General features: G+C 36.6%; 1 protein-coding gene across 1 annotated transcript in view; it reads right to left on the bottom strand.

Moving 5' to 3' along the window:
• Window positions 1–19,988, bottom strand: part of LOC110380936 (uncharacterized) — a 258,996-nt gene that overhangs the window by 19,432 nt on the left and 219,576 nt on the right. Inside the window, exons 9-10 of the mRNA XM_064037034.1 lie at window positions 6,257–6,365; window positions 5,572–5,794 (exon numbers count right to left, since the gene is read on the bottom strand). Coding sequence (XP_063893104.1) covers window positions 5,572–5,794; window positions 6,257–6,365 — 332 coding nt within the window. The remainder of the gene's footprint in view (window positions 1–5,571; window positions 5,795–6,256; window positions 6,366–19,988) is intronic.

The following is a 19,988-nucleotide window of genomic DNA, read 5'->3' as shown; positions in this document are numbered from 1 at the left end:
TTTCAAAGAATATAGGTACAAAGAAGTTCACACAAAACCAAAGTGAAAAGCCAGTAGGAATTCTCAAAATTGAGCTTTCTAAAGAAAACACGCTCTTATTAAGTATTTACTTCGAACCACACAAAACGGCGGCATTTTATCTCATTAAGAACAAGAACTACAAACTGGCACCTAATTAGTGTGGCAAGCGCTAAAAAGTGTTTTAATTAAAAGATGCGCGCGCAATGATCCCGTGACAGCAATAAAAACGTTCGGATATATTCATTAGCTGGATGCGAATGGACAAAGGCCGAAACAGAGGCGACAACAACACGTTGTCGACAGCGAATTTTAATAAACTTCACACTGTAAAGGGAACTCAGTAGGTTGATGATTGTAAAGCTGAGATTTTTTTTGGCTAAACGCGCTAATCTCAGGAAATGCTGCTCCGATTTGAAAAATTCTTTCAGTGTTAAATAGCCTATTAATCAGGAAAGGTATAGTCTACTTTCTGGGTCTATCTCCAAAAATTTGGTACAGGTAACTTACAGAAGTTAGATTAAGAACAAACCATGCAAGGTTTTATTAATAACTATTTCAGAAGGTAACTTAACCGTTTTATAAAGATAAGTTTTCATTTACTGAAAAAATAGGCACCTACGTCGGTAAATATATCCACGAACAATGTCGTGTATTAAAATATGTGAAAATGATGATCTCCAGCGCGCGGTAAGTGGCCAGTAAATCGAAGTTTAATTGACTTTATAACCCGTAAAGGCAATATTAATGGATTTATTGTTGACTGAGTATATTGGTGGATACTATTAAGCAAATGGTATAAGCTTTAAAATGGATAAGTGTGGGTAAAATAAAATAATTTCACGTGCTTATTCACGTCCATAATTACTCCAAACAAAAGCAGATTCAAACAGTAGAACTGACTGGTTTCTAAATCGAAAGCACGACGTTATAAAAAAGTTCTGCAGTAAAAGTGATGTAAATGCACTTATTTTACCTGATCTGAAAGTATCCGATATAATACGATATATATATTTTACAGTGCAGGTAACTAGGTAACTCACAAAGTGTGTTTTACACCAAGCCTGCCTTAAGATTCCTATCCTCAACAACAAAGAGCGAACATCTTAAACACTAGCCTACTGATTCTCGCACGCTGTACAATTTGAGTTTTAATTGGGACGTGCCCCCTCTAAATATTAAATGACGGTAAAAAGGGAACGTCTAAGCTCAGGCCGGCTTTGTTTTGTTTATGTTTCCTTTTTGAATAATTAATTGAGAATTCCTCGTAGGACATCGCTGATTAATTTTGTTACGGCTCCGATTTTCGTAACGTGTGGGCCACGGCAATTATGACGGTCGCTGCAAAATTACATTATTGTTTACATAATGGAAATGTGTTTGAAATTATCTAGGTTAATTAAAATGGCGTATCTGGGGCTCGAACTATTAAATTGACACAAATATGAAGAGGCTTTGTACAGAGCTGTAGTGTCCTACATTCAATTGTTTGAATGTTTATAAAACTTGCACACGGCAGTGCTGAACTATCAGAACCAGGGAAATAGGTAACGCTAGAATGGTAAATTCTAGACTAAAACTCAACCACCCATCACAAAAGCTTTGACATCATACGTCATGATAATTAACAGTGCCCTTACAACTCAAGTCCCGACAGTTCTACTATCTCTTGCACAAAAATAAAATTTTAATACAGCGAGCACTTAAAACACAACACATGTACTCAAACCTTGCTTTTACCGACGTATCAAAGGTGCTCGTTAGATCAAATTATGTTCAACAGTTCAGCTTCCAGAAAAAAAAGTCGGCAAAAATGCGCCCCCTCGTTAACTAGTTTCATTCATCCATTCACTCGTTCGAGAACGAAAGGTATTTCTGCATCGCTATTCAAATTTTAGTTGAGGAAATGTTATGAATTTAGTTCACTCAATGGGATGTCGGACTTTTGAATTTTGAGCGAGTGCTTCGAGCTTATCGATTTTGTTTCGTGAAACAATAGTCAAAGAATGAGGATTAATGAAGCTTTGTTGGTATCTGCAGTCGTGGTAAATCTTAGTCTCCCGGGATTTTTATTTATTTTCTATTTTGAACTTGAGTCTTCGATGGAGGCACACACTGATCAGTTTTACCTCTTCTTATAAATATAAATTCTTCTAAATAATGATGCTGATGCTGAATAAAAGTCTTCTTAGGAAGACAGTACATACCTACTTTTAGTTCCAATTAAGTATACCTAAATCTCAGTCCTGACCATGCACCATGCATGAGCATGATTGAGCAGTTTCAACTAAGTCAGTATACAGATTTGTCACAAATCAATCACGTCACAGAACAAGGTATTGTTGACGTGTTCGACATGGTATTGACGTCAGTTTTCGTGGTGTCAGCTATTTATTCGTCGTACGGACTTGTAGGTACATGTATTAATATTACTTAGGTAGGCCAGGCCAAAGGGTATATTTTGGTGTATATTTTAGACTAAATATAAGCAAGTGAACGGCAGTGAACCATTGTAACGTTTGTAATCGCATGCAGAACTGGTACGGAAAAAGTCGACATTGGCGTAAATATCCACCAAATTACAAAACATTTTCAAGACCTAATAAATAAAAAATTATATAAGGTTGCTAAATCTTAAAAAATCTCAAATAAATACCCACTCACCAAAATTACGCCTAACCTAATACCAATTTGAGTGAACGACTTTTGCTATAAATCGTGGGTCTAATACGCGATATTATCTCTGGCCATATAATACGGCTTGGCTGCAGTTAATGCCATCATTGTTCAGAGTTTTGGCCTCGAACTGAGCTTATTACGTGGTGGGCTGATTAAGCCCACATAATTTGTCGCAACATGCACGGTGTACATTGAATAGTTGTATAGATGAAGTGATGTGTGCTTTTCGTTTGCAGTGGCAATGGATAGCGAAAGGGTTTTAAGAGCTGTGTGATATTGTTGGATTTTTAGATAATAACTACATATTGAATCAATGGTAGACACAGTTTTTGAAGCCTATTTTAGACAAAAGATTAAAGATTATTTTAGACAAAAATTGCATATAGATAATATATATCAGCCTAGAAACATGTATTGAAAATACCACCTATATGACACCTAACTGCTAGCTAATATAACACCAGTCACAACGGAAAACTCAGGCGTTGGATTAAGATATTTCAAGATTCACACTAAATATATCGGTCTACAAAAATATATCTACTTAAAAACCTATATAATAATGTAGGACACCTAGACGTATAATGTATGTGGTGTGTCAACTTTATAGGTAATATATAAAAGTCGAATGAGATTCATGCGTAGGGCTGCCATTTCGAATTTCGCGAAAGCCGGACAAATATTAAAAAAACCCGGACATTTGGCGTAAATCGCATTTTTACCCCGGACGAGTCCGAATTTTTTTTTAACAATACAAGACCTAGTTTTTAATATTACTATTACTACTATTATATACTTAAATTCAATGAGGTGCTTCCTTACATGTAACGTCAGGGCCATATCTAGCTCAAGTAGTAGGTACCTAGTATTGCAAGATTATGACTTAATATTTCGAAGGTCATGAAGAAGAAGAAGTCAAGAAAGCTCATATGGAAACTAGGAGTTAGCTTCTTGTTAGTAATAGGACTTAAAACGGCGCTACCTTTTTGATAGGTTAGACAAAAAAATGTTGAAAAATACAAACAACCGTAAAGTGAAGTCGCCGAAAATTTTTGAGTTTTTGGTCACTAAAGCACCTAAACTTGTATAATAAAAAAAATCCGCAAAATGAAGAAGCCGCGAGCGAAGCGAGCGCAACATTTTTTGAATATTGGGATATTAAAGTAGCTAAACGTAAAAAAAGATAGTGTCAAGAAAGGAAGCCGCGAGCGCAGCGAGCGCGACAATTTTTGTGTTTTGAGACACGTCAACTTCTGCAGTCTGTGTGTCGATTGTAATTCAACTCGTAAGAAAAATGTCCGGGTTTTCCCCGGACACTTCTTGAAACCCCGCCCGTACGTCCCCCGGACGGCATCCAAACGAGGACAAATCCGGGGAAACCCGGACGGATGGCAGCCCTATTCATGCGTCACCTACGGAGATGCAAACAGGTTCGTTCGCTGTCTAGTACAAAATTCAATAGATCTTAGTGCTTGATATGTTTTCAGACGTGTATCTCATATGCGGCAGCGGGTATGACAGAGTTGCATATTTTATGCAGTGAGATGTAAATTCCGCGCATTGGAAAAGAGGGGCATAGCTCTATCATCATATTATGTACCTATATAATGTTAGACATCTTGGTATTCCTACACAAGTTTTCAAAAGTCACTAGATGCTTAAAAATTGTTAATACGAAGGACCTACTGGGAGAACAATTAATCTATGTCTTAAAATGAGGAAATGTGCAGAAATGAGGTTTAAAATATCAGGATATTTCGAAACGCCTTTAACGCCTGATGACATGCAAAACTGAGAAAGCTAATCTTAAAGTTCTGTAGTTTGTTTAGCTGTTTTAAACTTCATCGGCGGCTACTTGACAACACCAGAACTCGGGCAAGTCCAAGTTAGTGCACTCGACTGTACATCGATCCCTTAAGAAACTAGTCTACAACTCCCAACAAAAAACTGTGGAACAGAACCGAACGCAGTCTTACATAGCCGTGGTTAATTAAAACTAGACTGCGCTTTATTCAACTTGCCTCATTCCACTTGACAAACTTACTAACGCGCTCACATTCAATAACAGACTTTATGCTCCCATTAATAAGGTTAAGTTAACTGCATCAACAACTTTGTTGCTATTGTTATTCGCGTCGAACGAATTTAAACTTTATGTGCAGGTGGTAAAGGTGTTAGTAGTAGCACAATAGGTGTAAGTTTGCAACTTTATTTGTCGTATAGACGTTCCGTTCCGGCGTCCGCACGGAACAGAGCGAAAAGTTGAAATTGAAAAACGAAACACGCGGAGATTTTTTTTCAGCGGGAACATTGGAATAGTGAGCTCATTCCGTGAAGTTCTGATGAAATAATCTTCAAGTCCTTTGTAGGATACGGCAGATATAAATACCTAGTACAATTCGTTTGAAAAAGCGAAGTTTCAGATAGACTAGGACTTATCCATTTATTTGTAGTAGGAATGTTGAGTTTTCAAAGGCTGTACCAAGTTTTCTATTATAAAAAACTTCTGTAAAGTACGAACTAAGTAGGAAATGCTAAAAAGTACGACGAGACGATAACTTCGTTTTCTATTTAAATAACAATAAAGTCGTAAAGAAGATCTTCAACACAACGGACACTATAGCACATTTTGCTTACCACTATCTATATAAAATAAGGTTCTACAGATTAACAAATTACTCACAAAGAATCTAAAGTAACGCACCTTATTATACACACACGGAAAGATACGTTTTCACAGCACAAATGGAGACTACTTAAACGTCAACGTACGTCATCATTATATTCCTTTCATAGGCGCTGTTATTCTATCGAAGAGACCTAGAAAGCAATGATGCTGACAATTGACAATACGTATAAAGTATGAATACTCACAATCAGTAACAGTGACCTTCGCCCGGAACCCAGCGTAATGCCGGGAGTGGTCAGCTCTGAAGCGCAGACGCAGCACGTTCCCTCTAGACTGGTACCGCAGCAGTTTGAGCTTCCCGCTCCAGTCGCCGCAGAGGCGGCGCGCGCGCAACGCGTGGGCGTCGCGCATCCAGCCCGCGCTTATGGAGTCTGACTCGGGGAGCTGGGTTTCTGTTTCTTCCCAAATCTGGTGGGGAGATGATAAATAAGAAATAATAATGATACTTTTTTTTTTTTGTACTTTGACAAAACGGGGCATTTATAACTGAGGAAAATGGTGGAAATTGTCTGATGATTAACCTTTAACGCTAAACTAATTATATAATCCTTTTTCTTATACGTACAGAGAACTGCCAAACATTTCATCAAGACGACTCATTAGTTGTTATACCACATAAGGCACAGGGGCTCTCAAAGTATACTCGTATTTATGTGGCTACCAGCCTTATATCATTGTACCCCATTTTGTTATTCCCCGCCAGAGTCTGTCAGGCAGTTTTGAGAAAACTCTGACATAGGGCCTTGTTAGATGATTAAAACCTGCAGCTCACTCAATAAGAAACAGATTATGTCTATCCAAGAAGCTAAGATAACGACACCAGTAACCACCAGTAAGCCCTGGCTTCAGAAGCCCTGGTGCCCAGCTCACCTCAGTGTCTGAGCTGAAGGCCTCCTGGTGGTCTCGCAGCTGCCACTCGTGATGCTCGCTGCTGTTGTCCACGCCCGTCTCCGAGATCTCCAGGTAGTCGTAGCTGCAGCTGCGGACAAAAGTATAACTATAAATATATCATTCTTTAACTGCAATCTTAGTTTTGAGTATACAAGCGCTGCCGATTATCATCGTAGGAAGTTCGGGATTGCAATTTTAGCCTATTAGACATTGATTTACAAAACCCCTACATGGGTTTTTTGAATATCAATATTATTAGAGTATGGCACATAAGCAAAAAAAAATATCTTGAAAAGTAACACGAAAGAGATATCGCGGCTGTGTTTCTCAAAGGGCTCCAGAAGAAACAGACATAGGTTTAGTCAGAAAAGTCTGACAGTCCCTGTCAGAGTTAGGCTTTTACTGGTCTGCTGATAATCCAAATCCATTAATAAAAATAATATATTTATTCTGCAATGCTTTTAAGAAAGATTTCTCCTGATAGCTGTAATATTGAAAACATTTTCAGTCTGGACTTTCTACTTATTTCAAAAACATTCCCTTAACTAATTAATTGAATTAGTTTCATTCAATTAATTACTTTTGAAAACTTGAAACTGATTCAATCGACTTTGTGAGACTATCAAATCTTTAGAAGTGCTCAAAAGATACAAAGAAGTTAAGAAAACATCTGCGAAATAACGTATTAAAATCTAAAGTAGGTACTCAATTTTTCGGTACTATTTATTTTATATTTCCAGTCCTTCACATAACTTCAATTTATTTAGCTTCCAAAGAAGCCAAATTTATTCCCTACCTGAGAAATCAACACATACATTATGTTACCCTTTCTTCTTAACTAATGAGCCTCATAGTAATTAATTATTTCCCCTAGAATAATCGACGATAAAACGTCTATATTGGTAACTGGTAATTCGTCTACATTCCAAAACAAAGCTGCCTATACCCAGACAATTTGTCTCCAACACAAGTTAGCTCTCAATGTTACATAACTCATGTATTATTTGGCCTAATGGGGCTCGATAATGGCGTCTTACGTAACCAAAGTTGCGTAATGTAGTTCCCGTGAAAATAATAATTAGTCAGCTTTTACGGGGAATTGGGAGTCTATTGTGAACTCACTTTTAGTTCAGAGGTTAGTGGGTGGATTTATATAAGGGTTGTCGTGTGAAAGGGAAGTTGAATATAAACACTGTCAATGAAATTGAATAAAATATAAATTATGTAAGTCAATACAGAATTACGGAAATGTTAATTTAAATGATATTAAAATATTATTTTGTTTTTCTTTTCTCAACATAAAGATAAAAACATGCAGATTAGATAAAATAGTGTGTCGTTAATATTAACTTATCATAATTTTGATGAAATTCCTGTTAGTTAGTTAAATAATTATGGTCTATTTCGGAATTTTCATATCACCACATTTCAAAACATTTTCAAAAAAAATGTACGCTAAAATAACATATTTTCAGGAGACGAAATATTATAGTCATTTAGAGTGCTAACTCTTGTACGCAAGATAATACATATTTCAGAGAAAACAAGCAATTGTAAATGTATCATAAATTATTATTATCCGACCACTATGAAGTTGGTTGTAAAATTTGATTTGCGGTCTCCCACAAATAAATGTGGAACACCTTTCCTATGAACCATTATGTTTCATTTCCATGAATGAAATAATGGTGGTTTTTGCGTGCATGTTTTAATATTAAATAACCTTTCGTATTGGATATCAGAAATCCACGAAAAATAAAAATAGTTGTTTGGGTATTAAAATCCTTTTCTCTTGATCATAACAGCCACTTCAATTTTCCTAGTAATAAGTATATTTATTCTTACATCACGAAAAACTATCATTTCAGGCAGGAAATCTCAAATAAAACTGACTAAGTTGTAAGTTCCAAGAAAACCATACCAACACATTTAGCTATGCATAAAAATGTCGCTGACAACACAATTCTCTTCAAATCTTCCAAAATAAAAACAAAAGAAGCCAGAAATTGTAAGAACTCATTTTATTCGCCATTCAAGAAACCCGAACAAATCCGAAATCACCCGAAGAGACCCGAAATCGACACAAAATAAACAAGCTCATCTAGTAAGGTCTTATATCTTTGGTTGGACAAAAGTGCTGACTTTTCGCAGTCCTGCGGGCGTAGTCGCGTCTGAGCTCAATGTCAGCACGACATGTGTGTGCAACGTAGACCGCACATAAATCTTTATATCTGTGACTAAGTGAAACTAGATTGACACAGTTTTGTACTACTTATCGTATTTTGATACTGTATAATTTTGAGTAATATGATATTTTTCTTGAACGTTTATGTAGTATGGTTACAATAGATGATATAAATATGTTGACAGACTTCGACTTCCATTTTATTTTTAAGGTCCCACTAAGAAAGTAATTACGGATAATACCCTACCTAGGTCTATATACCCAATGCACTTTTTTAAGCGTTTATACATATAAGACCTTATTTTCACATAATTTACTACTGCATACTATTCTTTATTTGGTATTCTTTAACTGGTACAAAGTACTCATATCTTTCATAAGAAAAAGCAATTTAAAACAATGACTTTGCGTATAACGTAGCTACTCTGACTCGTAAACTCGTAACATCCATTACCAGTTTTCACAATCCACGCCTTTATTTCTTTTGTTCAGAGCAAATATTTTCTTTGTGGTTTTTCAAAAATTATTAAAGTAACGAAAGTCATTTGCCCAGCATTTTCCCAACTATGCTCCGGAAGTCCGGATGCAGCTAAGTACCGGTGTCTTACAAGGAGCGATTCCCTATCTGACTTCCTCAGCCCTGTTATCCGGGCTTATGACGACTCGTAACGAATGCCAATGATGTTCAAATGACAGCCGGGACTTATGATTTATCGTGCTCAAAACACGGAATAATGGTCACACATCCAAAGACTCCACCAAGCGTTGTTTAACCTTATGATCGATCGATCCGCAGCATTAACTTAGTCACGACCTCTTCAACTAACAACATTATAAAGAGATAATATTTCAGAATTCCGTGCACATAGTAGCGACGTGTTGGCAATGCAGATGGTATGAAGGAACGCATCAAAAACGCATTTGCGGGTGACATCTGGCGTAGAATGCGAGGTGGGTATGAAGTATCGAATACATACAAATCATGTATGAAGTTAGTAGTACATACTTTACTGTAGATACTATAGTAGGTGTTACAACTAGCTGTATCACGTGATTCTACCCGATTACCGAGGAAACCACTTTCAATATCCGGATAAAAAGTTGCCTTTTTCCTTTTTCAAGCTTTGGACTATCTGTGCACCAAATTTTATTTAAATAGGTTCAGTAGTTTTTGCGTAAAAGCGTGACGGAAAGAGTTACTATCGAATTTATATTGTTAAGCAAGGATTTGAAGCTAAATTTTCATTACTACAAAAACTACAAACATAAATATTTGAAATAAATAAAGAGTTGAATATACTCGTAAAAGAAAAATACGAGTGAAATAAACACCAGATACGCTTTTATAAACACATTTGTATTTATTTTTTCTTTGTGCATGTTTTCACGTTTATTATTATTTTAAAATGCGACTGAATAAACCCATTTATTTGTAAAGAGATTTTATTCAATGATATTCTAACATTATTAGAAAAATATGAACTTCTATTGCTAAGTAAAGTTGTAAATAAGTACTGAAAACTCCGCAAACACACTAGTCTCCGGGAAGATAGATGACGATCTAGAAAGCTGTAGGCAGAAGTTTGATGTATCATGTTGATCATAATATAGCACATAGGCATAGAATAATACAATATTTCTGAACCTTCAATAATCAGTAACGATCGTCATTGATTGAGACGTCATACTTCGGACCTGCATGCAAATTATGTAGATACACCACGGTTTCAAGCTTATGGCGTTTCAAAAATTTTGCTAAAATATGTTATTTAATGAAGTGTAACATCCATACTAACTATGTACTTACACGTAGGTATGTATGTAGTAAATATATAATGCCTGCTTGTGTGTTAATGACAAATACATTAAACCACTACACTAAAGCTACATTCGTTGTTTATACGGCACGCCTTACTTCTCCGCCCATTTTCACATTGTTTCTATTTATTTAATGTTCTATGTTTGCTTTCTGTCTGTGAACCATTAAGTCAATATTTTGTCTTTCCATTTGAAGTTAGAAAAATATACGAAAAGGTTCACTTAGAAAAACGTTTAGAAGATTTTTCATGTCTTATGTTTATTATTCAAAACAGTTTTTGTCTACGATCGACTATGTTTCATCCCTTGGGAAAGAAAACTATATAAGGGTAGTATTTCAGACTTATATTTTGCATTTGTTTACATATTCTAGGGCTAAAAGGATGGCTATGAGTATGTAGGTATGTTTGTTTCTCTTTCACGGTAAAACTACTAGATGAGTTTTAATAAAACTTAATATTAATAAAGCCTTAATTCAGAATTATTTTCACCCATGTACCTACAGGAGATAGTTTTTTCAGGATGCGGGTGAAACCGCAAACGCAATGCTAGCACCAATACAACAAAATTTTCCTTGAATTCTGTCAGTGACATAGAGTAATAAAATATTTTATCATGTTTTATATTTCTGGTGGTTCGTCGGAAATGCATTAGCGTACGTACTCCCGACATTACCGGGGAACATCGCGATGCGCTGTAAGTGCACTCGCAATATATCATTATGTGTGCGCGAATGTTTGAAGAACGAGTACTATTGCAGTAACGTGTAACAAAGTTGTAGAAACTAAACTACTATGTATGTTATACGTACAAAGCGTTTTATTGCTATCAACAGTGAATTATAATAGGACGGTATATACTTTTACTAACTATTCAGCATATAATAATATTACAAAGCTGTAGTTTGTTTCTAACCACTGAAACGAAAACTTCCTTCAGTGTTTAATCACTCCCTTATTGAGGCAAAAGCCTACTTTTTATCCAGGTCTGTGGAATAGTTACCACGGTGTGATTTCTTTGTTTTTTTCAATTTCAATCAAAATATAAATGCTAGTTACAACACGTGGGATTTCTAAATGTCAACCAAAGACCTCAGTCTTTATAACAAAATGTGTCATGCAAACCACATCAAATTGTTCACGATTAGCACGTGTCGCTAATCCACGTGACCTTTCGTCTGCCGCGGCAAACAATAACACAGCAAATATGATTAACAAAGTTGTTTTAATTAATAACGAGCCGGATTAGCTACGTTTACACGAGCTACTGTAATTTTGTTTTAAGGGGCGTTTTAATAGCTAGTGTCGACGTCACTTGCAGCGACTGCATGAATGTCTAATACTGATATTCAATTGATATCTAAGATACTGAGGGTCTCGTAAGACGGTAAGATCAAGCATGAAGCTGTTATATTGGCTATGGATTTAAAAATAAAACAAATGTCGAATAAATAAAAATTGTAAATAAATAATGATTTTGTACTTAAAAAAATAAAGCAAATATTTTAACCCGCACTCATTTACCGTATCTCCATGTTTCTACATATCAAAAACAAACGACTATCAGACGATTCAGCCAATATATCTCCAAAGGCCGGATAAACCGTCTCAAGCTAATGAGATCGGAATAAACACCAGTAACACTGGCTACCCGACGGCTGCGAGTCGATAAATCCGTCTATTCTTGTTACTTGACGTGCGGGGACCGGCGACAAACACACTAAGATACGGTCCAGTAATTAAGAGCATTCAAGAGAATCTTATTTATTGCTTTAGCATTTAGTTCGTTTAAGAAATACTTAGCGATGTTCTCGCGGTTTCACGGTAGAGAAATTGTTCCCGCAACCGGGTGAAACGTAGCCTTATTCTTTAAAGGAATCTAAACTAAATATACTAAACATTTAAAAACGTTCGGTAGTTTTGTTGAGGACACCGGAAAAACAGACAGACAGTTACTTTTGCAACCATATTATAAACCTCGAAATTGAACTGGCAAATTCATTACCCACTAACAGTCTCACAACACACAGACCACCAATACTATTATCGGTAAATTCACAAACTAGTGTCGACCAGCAAAAGGCAAGCGGCAAGCGGACCAATCATCGATTCTTTATCGAACAAGCGGATGGTCCTACAATCGCATTGACGACATATCAGCCAACAGCCAGCGAATAATAAATCGCATCCGCAACGCATCCGTATTCGGATACGACTCGATTATGAATCGAGTCGGTACCATATCGATTATGGAGATTAGACTCACGCCATGAAAAGTAAATGACGTTTTTATGTTCGCTCAATTCTAATTTTCATGGGATCAGTCGTTTATAGGACATGAAAACAGTTACTCTGTTTAGAATGATTCGTTAAGTAATTTCGTGTTAAAATATTGAATAATGAATGAAAATATTTTTTTTATGAATCAAGCCTTTAGACAGGGACACCTTGCTGGCAGAAGCCAAAAAAGAAATACCCCAAATTTTTAGTTTCCTCTGGCAGTGCTATAGACATCCAACCAAATTACTTTATCGGGACAACCTATTAGAATCCGCTGTTGGCTGTCAACAAGGTGATCCCCTCGGGCCTGTGATCTTTAGTTTGGCAATTAACCCAATAATTCGGCAACTAAATTCTGAATTTAACGTCTGGTATCTCGACGATGGGACCCTGGGAGGCAACAGAGATACCGTACTTAATGATTTCATTTCCAAATGCGAACTATTTATATCTGACACAACCGACAGACAGACGACACTCCAAAATTTTAACGCAGTAGCCGATGGCATAAAAATAATAGACAAAAGTTCTCTTTGCCTCCTGGGGTCACCAGTACTAGAAGAGTCATTTTCGGATTTTATTGAGAACAAAATTCAAAATTTCAATGATATTTCGGAAAGGTTATTCAAAATTAATATACATTCAGCCATCACCATCCTACGATACTGCTGCTTTGGCCCCAAATTAACCTACATCTTGCGTGCTTCTCATTTATGGAAGCACATCAACCTTTTGGATCAAATTGATAAAATAATTCGACACCCACTTTCATCAATTTTAAATGTGGCCTTGGACGACAAAGCTTGGTCTCAAGCTACACTTCCCATCCGTATGGGAGGGCTTGGCGTCCGCAAAATTTCCAGTATTAGTTTACCGGCATTTATTTCCTCCGTCCATGGCACTGACAAATTGATCAGGAAAATCCTACCTATTACACTGATCAATTTTGAGGTGCCATGCCTGGCGGAGGCTATTAATGCCTGGAAAGTCACATGCCCGAATACCGATCTACCCGCCAACCCATCCTCCCAGAGACAGTGGGATGAGCCGCTCTGCAGAGTAATACGGAAAAATCTCATTGATACGTCAATTACTTCTGCGGAGCGAGCACGCCTACTGGCTGTGGGTGAATGGGAGTCAGGTCTTTGGCTTCACGCATTTCCGTCGGCAAACATAGGCACCATGTTTGACGACACCACTTTCAGACTCGCTGTCTGCCTGCGTCTGGGTGCTTCGTGCTGCACTCCTCACCGCTGCCACTGCGGGGAAGCTGTCAACAGCCTCGGTCACCACGGCCTGTCGTGCAGTCGGAGTGCGGGCCGCATACCACGACATGCGAATATCAACGACGTGATCCGTCGGGCTCTTGTTGCCGTCGGCGTGCCAGCCGTACTTGAACCAAATGGTTTGGCACGCGACGATGGCAAGAGACCAGACGGCATGTCGCTATTTCCGTGGAAGATGGGTAGGACTTTAGTGTGGGACGCGACCTGCGTCGACACTCTTGCGCCATCCCATCTTCCTAGAACTGCGTGTTGTGTCGGCTCCGCCGCTTCACAAGCAGAGGACCTCAAACGGCGCAAATATAGTAGCCTTATCGGGAATTACATGTTTGAGCCGTTTGGGGTTGAAACTCTCGGGCCGTGGGGTCCGAGTGCTCACGCGCTTGCAAAGGAAATTTCTAAGCGCCTTGTTGACACTTCTCGTGACCCAAGGGCTGGCTTTTATTTCGCACAGAGGTTGAGCATTGCCATCCAACGTGGCAATGCTGCCAGCCTTCTGGGTACATTACCCGGTGACAGCGATGAGGAGCAATTTTTTGATGCTATGTATTAGTTTTAAGTTGTATATATAAGTTTATTTTTAATTTTTAAAATTAATGTAAATATTATGTAAATAAAAGTTAAGCCTTTAGACATTAATGTTAACATTTTTACAAATATGCATTTACTTATTCGCGCATCCGGATAAAAAGTAATCTATAGAGCCTTCCTCGATGTAAAATGCAGTTTAATCTAACCTTCTATCAAAACATAGTACATGTCCCCAACCTTGGTTATACTCGTAGATAGACAAAATGAATGTGCTGAAAAGAATGAAAGGAAAACAAAAGCTTTATCATATAACTGCGATCTATTTGTCCGAGACGCCAGCGTGGCGACTGAGGCCAACCGGCCGCCGTGACTTGCGGATATGTTAAACCTTTGAGATAAGCAGTCGTAAATCACATGTATTAAGTAAAAACTTGTAATGCTTTATTTATCGCACTGTTAGTAAATTTTAATGATTATTACATGATTATATGTATAAGTAACTAGCTGTTTCACCCGCGTCCCGTCGGTACTACTTTTTGTACCCGGAAAAATTAGTGTAGATTCCTAGTGTAAGATTTTTTCATATCGGTTCAATAGTTTCAGAGCCTTGATACAAAAAGTATAGAGTACCTATTAATTAATATACATAGACTAGTATAGATCTCAATTTACAGAAATATTAAATTCAAAAAACTCTAGACATTTCTACCTAATAATCTCGAATCTCGTTTATTTAAAAGTGTGCCAATCGCGATCGAGTTACAAAGACTTACGAAGTTTCCCGAAGAGGTCCGAATGAGACGATAACAAGACGCGACGTGTGAGCGAGTACAACGAGCGCTTTGATAAATCTATCCGATGGAATTCCTTCGTGTGAACCTATTTGCACTTTACTTGGTGACTTTATTATGAGAGAAGCCTTTCTTTACGGTTTTTGTAAAAACAATTTAATGTGAACTCGGATTTATTTTTCCTAAATGGCCAATTATTTGCGCCTAGTTAACAATATTATTTCCATGTAATCATGGTCTACTGAAATTCTCATAAATAGTTTAACTATGACCAGCCATACTGGGACAACCAGTCGTACAATTGGTGTAATATGTTGAAATCCACACATAAAGTGTTTCTTTGTTTTTAAAAGCACTAAAAAGAGGCAAGGTGTAAGTGAAAGACACGAGTCAACACATAAACATTAATATTGTATCCAAACTACAAACACATCGAACAAATAAAGTATTTGTTTTCAACCCTAAAATATTTGCGCACACTTTTACTGCGCCCTTGCACAGATCACGTACTTTAATGTAATGCTTCGTCAAAATATTCAGAAGCGACTCCATATGTGACGCAAAAAGCCTCTGGTATAAAAACATTCGCAATAAATGTCCATTTTATGACGCAAAATAAAATATACGTCATGAATATTGCGCTAAATTATAACGCCAGGTCTCCCTTCAACCCTTTGCGGGGGTGAGTTTTCAGGGATTTTCAGCTGACACCGTAATATAACGGGTTGTTGCTTTTGGAATAAAATTTCACAGTCGCAGTTTGGGGTTAGGGCGTGAAATACTTATTTTGATGCAAGTTTGTTTTCTAACAAGTATAACTGATATTATAAGTTGCTTTGGTTAATTTAAACATATTATTTACACACAAAAGAAAATAGATCCAATACTCCTTTAATAAAAACAATAAAAAAAAGTTATGTCTTACTTACCTACACAGTAACACTATATTTTTGCAAACAAAATCGTATACCACTTGAAAACTTAATTTCCCACATGTTAACCAGAGCTTTACAAACTGTTGTTGGATTGTAGGTACTCGATTTTCGCTGACTGAAGCCGAGTCAATATACTAAACCGAGCTGCCAAGCACAGATGCTGAACCGAGACTGCGGGGACTCCAAGCTTGGTGGACGAATGTTGAGGGTCTTAATCTAGTCGTATTAGTTTATGTTTAGATTTGTAGGTTTAGTTAAGCTTAATTGACCTGTGAAAAGGTAACCTGTAAGTTTTTTGTAATTAACGAGAAATATTTTGACATATCAGTTAGTCGACCGACAATTTTTTTTGATTGAATCCACGATAAAAATAAATTGTCAGCCGACCAGCGGGCCAACTATCAGCCAACAGTTAAGTACGCAGTGTGCGGTAGCTCTTACAAAACAGTCTAATTTTAACTAACGGGTTTTCCACAAAACTCGCTCATTTTGTACAGAACACAGCAAAACGCATATCACATAAATCTGGATTATTCGAACAAAACATATTAAAACAGGTATTTTTCTACGTCTTGAATGCCAACTGCCGATTGTAACTGCCGGCCACACAAGCCGCGACTGCACGAAATCGGCCGCTGCTGCACTACTGGTTTGTATGTATTAAAAAAAAAATGTTTAAAAACTAAAAAAACACGCTTCGTTTCTTAGCTAGTCATGTATTGTCATCAGAACTCAGAGCGTGTGCACAATTTTATCTTAATTGAAGACCGGGAAGTGGGTCAAATTAAGATTCCAAGATTTTCTAACATACCTACATAGTTACAAGTGAAGCTAATATTTAAGCGTGTTCATAAAACCATTTTGGATCGAAGCGGCAGTAGCAAGTGAAGGTGCACATGGTGCATCCCTTAGTTATCAATTGAATATCTGTAGTTTATTTACCCCTTTTCTTTACGAATTAATTGTATTCATCATTCAATCATTTCCAGAAAATTGCAGACGCATAATGTAAAGGTTGTCAACAAACAATTCAATGTCAATTTTCAACTAAAAAAACATGAAAATCAATTAGATAATTATATTTTCCCCTTATTTAACCTTGAACCTCAATCAAGATGGATATCTTATCGATACCGCACGTCTGCGCGTCCGAATACTGACATGATGCGATTAACTACTCGATATCTGTTCGCAGATTGACCGAGCGACCGCAGTAAGGCACACCACTTTTAATGAATGTATCGATAGATCGGCTTTTGTTTACTTTCATTTATATTAACTAATGGTAGAATTGTTTTGGGATTGGATGTTTTCCTTCACCTTTACTTGGTCTATGGTGTCCAAGAAACACTTAAAAAGTACATATAACTTAGAAAAATTGCATTCGTACTTGCCTGACCTGGAAGTAAACCAGTATAATACTTGCGTACTTGAGATGCAGGCAGGTGTTTGAACCAAAAGGCTACCGCAAAATTGGACATCGTATAGGTAAGGACTTAAATTGTGTAGTATCATACTTTTCACATGTATATCTTTATTATATGAAGAACCATTTGTAGCATAAAAAATCATGATTATTTACCATAAAAAACAACGAATACTTTGTAATTGTACGTGACCCAATATTCGATGTTTGAATACATGGTAATTCCAAATACAGATACAAAGCTACAGACATCACTATTTAGCGCACATATCGATAGCGCAGCTTTGTTCGCCTTCACTAATTCCGAGATTTCCAGTAACGAATGTTCAGTTTCAACAGATGTCTGTTACAGTCTAGTTTTCAGAGCAAAACTCGGTTTGTTAGTCATGCTTGTAGTGTTTGTCTAGTTATAGGGTATATAGGTGGTTCATATGTCTAAAGAAACATTTGAAACAATTGTATGTAGGAAATAATCCGATGTCTGTATGTTTATGTTGTGAATAACGCAATGCAATTTAGTGCAGTTTTTACCAACATATGGGGGTCTATAATAAACTTTGTACTAAGTTGGGGTTGCTAGTTCTGTCTAATATTAAAATACATAGGATACAGTAATGTTTTTTTAAAGTGTCACAATTTATGTGTTCAATCTCTGAAATAATTCGTCTTGTACGAATTATTGAGCCAGGTTAAAATTATTGAGTAGTTTTCCATTGTGAACTTTATATTTTTAGTTAGTATTTTTTAAAGCGAGCTTACAAACCTGAGATAAAATGCAACGAAAGCGGTCTCAGGCTGTATTTGTATTCCATTATTTTAGCTAACCTAGATAGTCATCAGATGTAGGCCAAACTGAAACTGCGCTAGTTTTATATCTTACATAATTTTAACACAGCTCTAATGGTGGAGCTACTAAGTCATATTTCAACATGTCGTACTTATATTGTGGTTAAAATTAAACCTATTCACGATGTGTATCTAAACTTGTAAAATTTTAAAGCTAAAGAATATGTTTGTTTGCTTGATCTAATGACTAATTTCAAGAACCATTGGTCCGATTTGAATAAAATATATGATGGTTAGATAGCTCTGTTAATAAGGACGGCATTATACTATTTCATCCGGGTACAAAAACAGTTTTATATATATAGTACAGATGATTACAGTAAATACTTTTTGAACCTGAAGTTTATTGCCATTAACAATAGTTTTACAAAATGATCTTATTATAGGGAAATATTAAAACTAAGTATCAAAATATTCATCCGCATCGCTGTCAGCTGGGATCGTGCCCAAAAGGCTGGCTGCATTGACACGCTGGATGGCAATGCATATCCTTTGACCGAAGTATAGGCCAGCCCTTTGGTCACGAGTGGACTCCACTAATCGCTTACTAATTTCTGACTGAGAAAATATACACAACAGTAAAGATCTGCTGCAGAATGCACCACCTGCGTCTGTTTTTATTAATATTGCATACAAATTAATTCGTCGAGATTATACTATCGTCGAGCCAAAATATTTGCTTTCGGAATTAAATGAACTGAAATATATGCAGCCTTTATAAATTCAGTACGTTTTTACTTTCCTGAAGTTTTATGCTTCATTACAATTTTACATATTCCCGGATAAATATCTGCAAGCCTCGTTTGTTTGTTAATGTAAAGGAAGCACGGTGCTGTTGTATATGAGTTAATTGTAGATTATGAAATATTTATAATGTTAATGATAGACAGGAACTTATATGATATGCATTTATTGTCAAGCTACAGCATTTGTTTCTACTCTAATACAAATAACATTTTTTCTTAAAATATTACTTTAAAACAAGCAATTCATAACACAAATTCCCGACGCAACTGTCTATTTCGCTGCGCACTTATTCACCCTTTCTTTATTTTGTTGCCTGATCTTTGACCAATTTTTAGACAAAATGATCAATCCACCTTATATACTTACATGGCCAAAACTTAGTCCTCTATCGACCATAGTGGCTGCTAACTTGTATAGGACCTAATTGTATCGTTTCGATAAACTAGGGTTCACCGCAAGACTGGTCTGATCGGCCACTACATAGTGAAAACTTGAGCGGTTGAGGACTGATTCTGGTTGGAACACTAATGTTATTATAGGTCCCTTGTGGGTCCCTTGCTGACTTCACAAATACCTGATTGGCTTTTGAAGATGTAGAACGGTGTAGTAGATTATTGAGTAGAATAGGAAGTGTTTTTATGTTTTGAAAACGTTATTTATGTGTATATTTCTGATACAAATTTATTTTATTTCATTTCATCTTACAAGTACAATAATAAGTTTTAGAAAGTAGGATGAGATATATCTACAATAATTTGCAATATTTATATGTTGTGAACTTAAAAGGATGTAGCGTGTAGTGTTATCATTTAATATAGAAAAACGTTTAATGACTCTAAAAATGCGAATGAGGCGCTTTAGAGTTTTAAA

Source organism: Helicoverpa armigera, chromosome 11, assembly GCF_030705265.1.
Source record: "Helicoverpa armigera isolate CAAS_96S chromosome 11, ASM3070526v1, whole genome shotgun sequence".
In the NCBI taxonomy this organism is placed as follows: domain Eukaryota; kingdom Metazoa; phylum Arthropoda; class Insecta; order Lepidoptera; family Noctuidae; genus Helicoverpa; species Helicoverpa armigera.
Note: the sequence above shows the minus strand (reverse complement) of the source record. Positions and strands in the feature narration are given on the sequence as shown.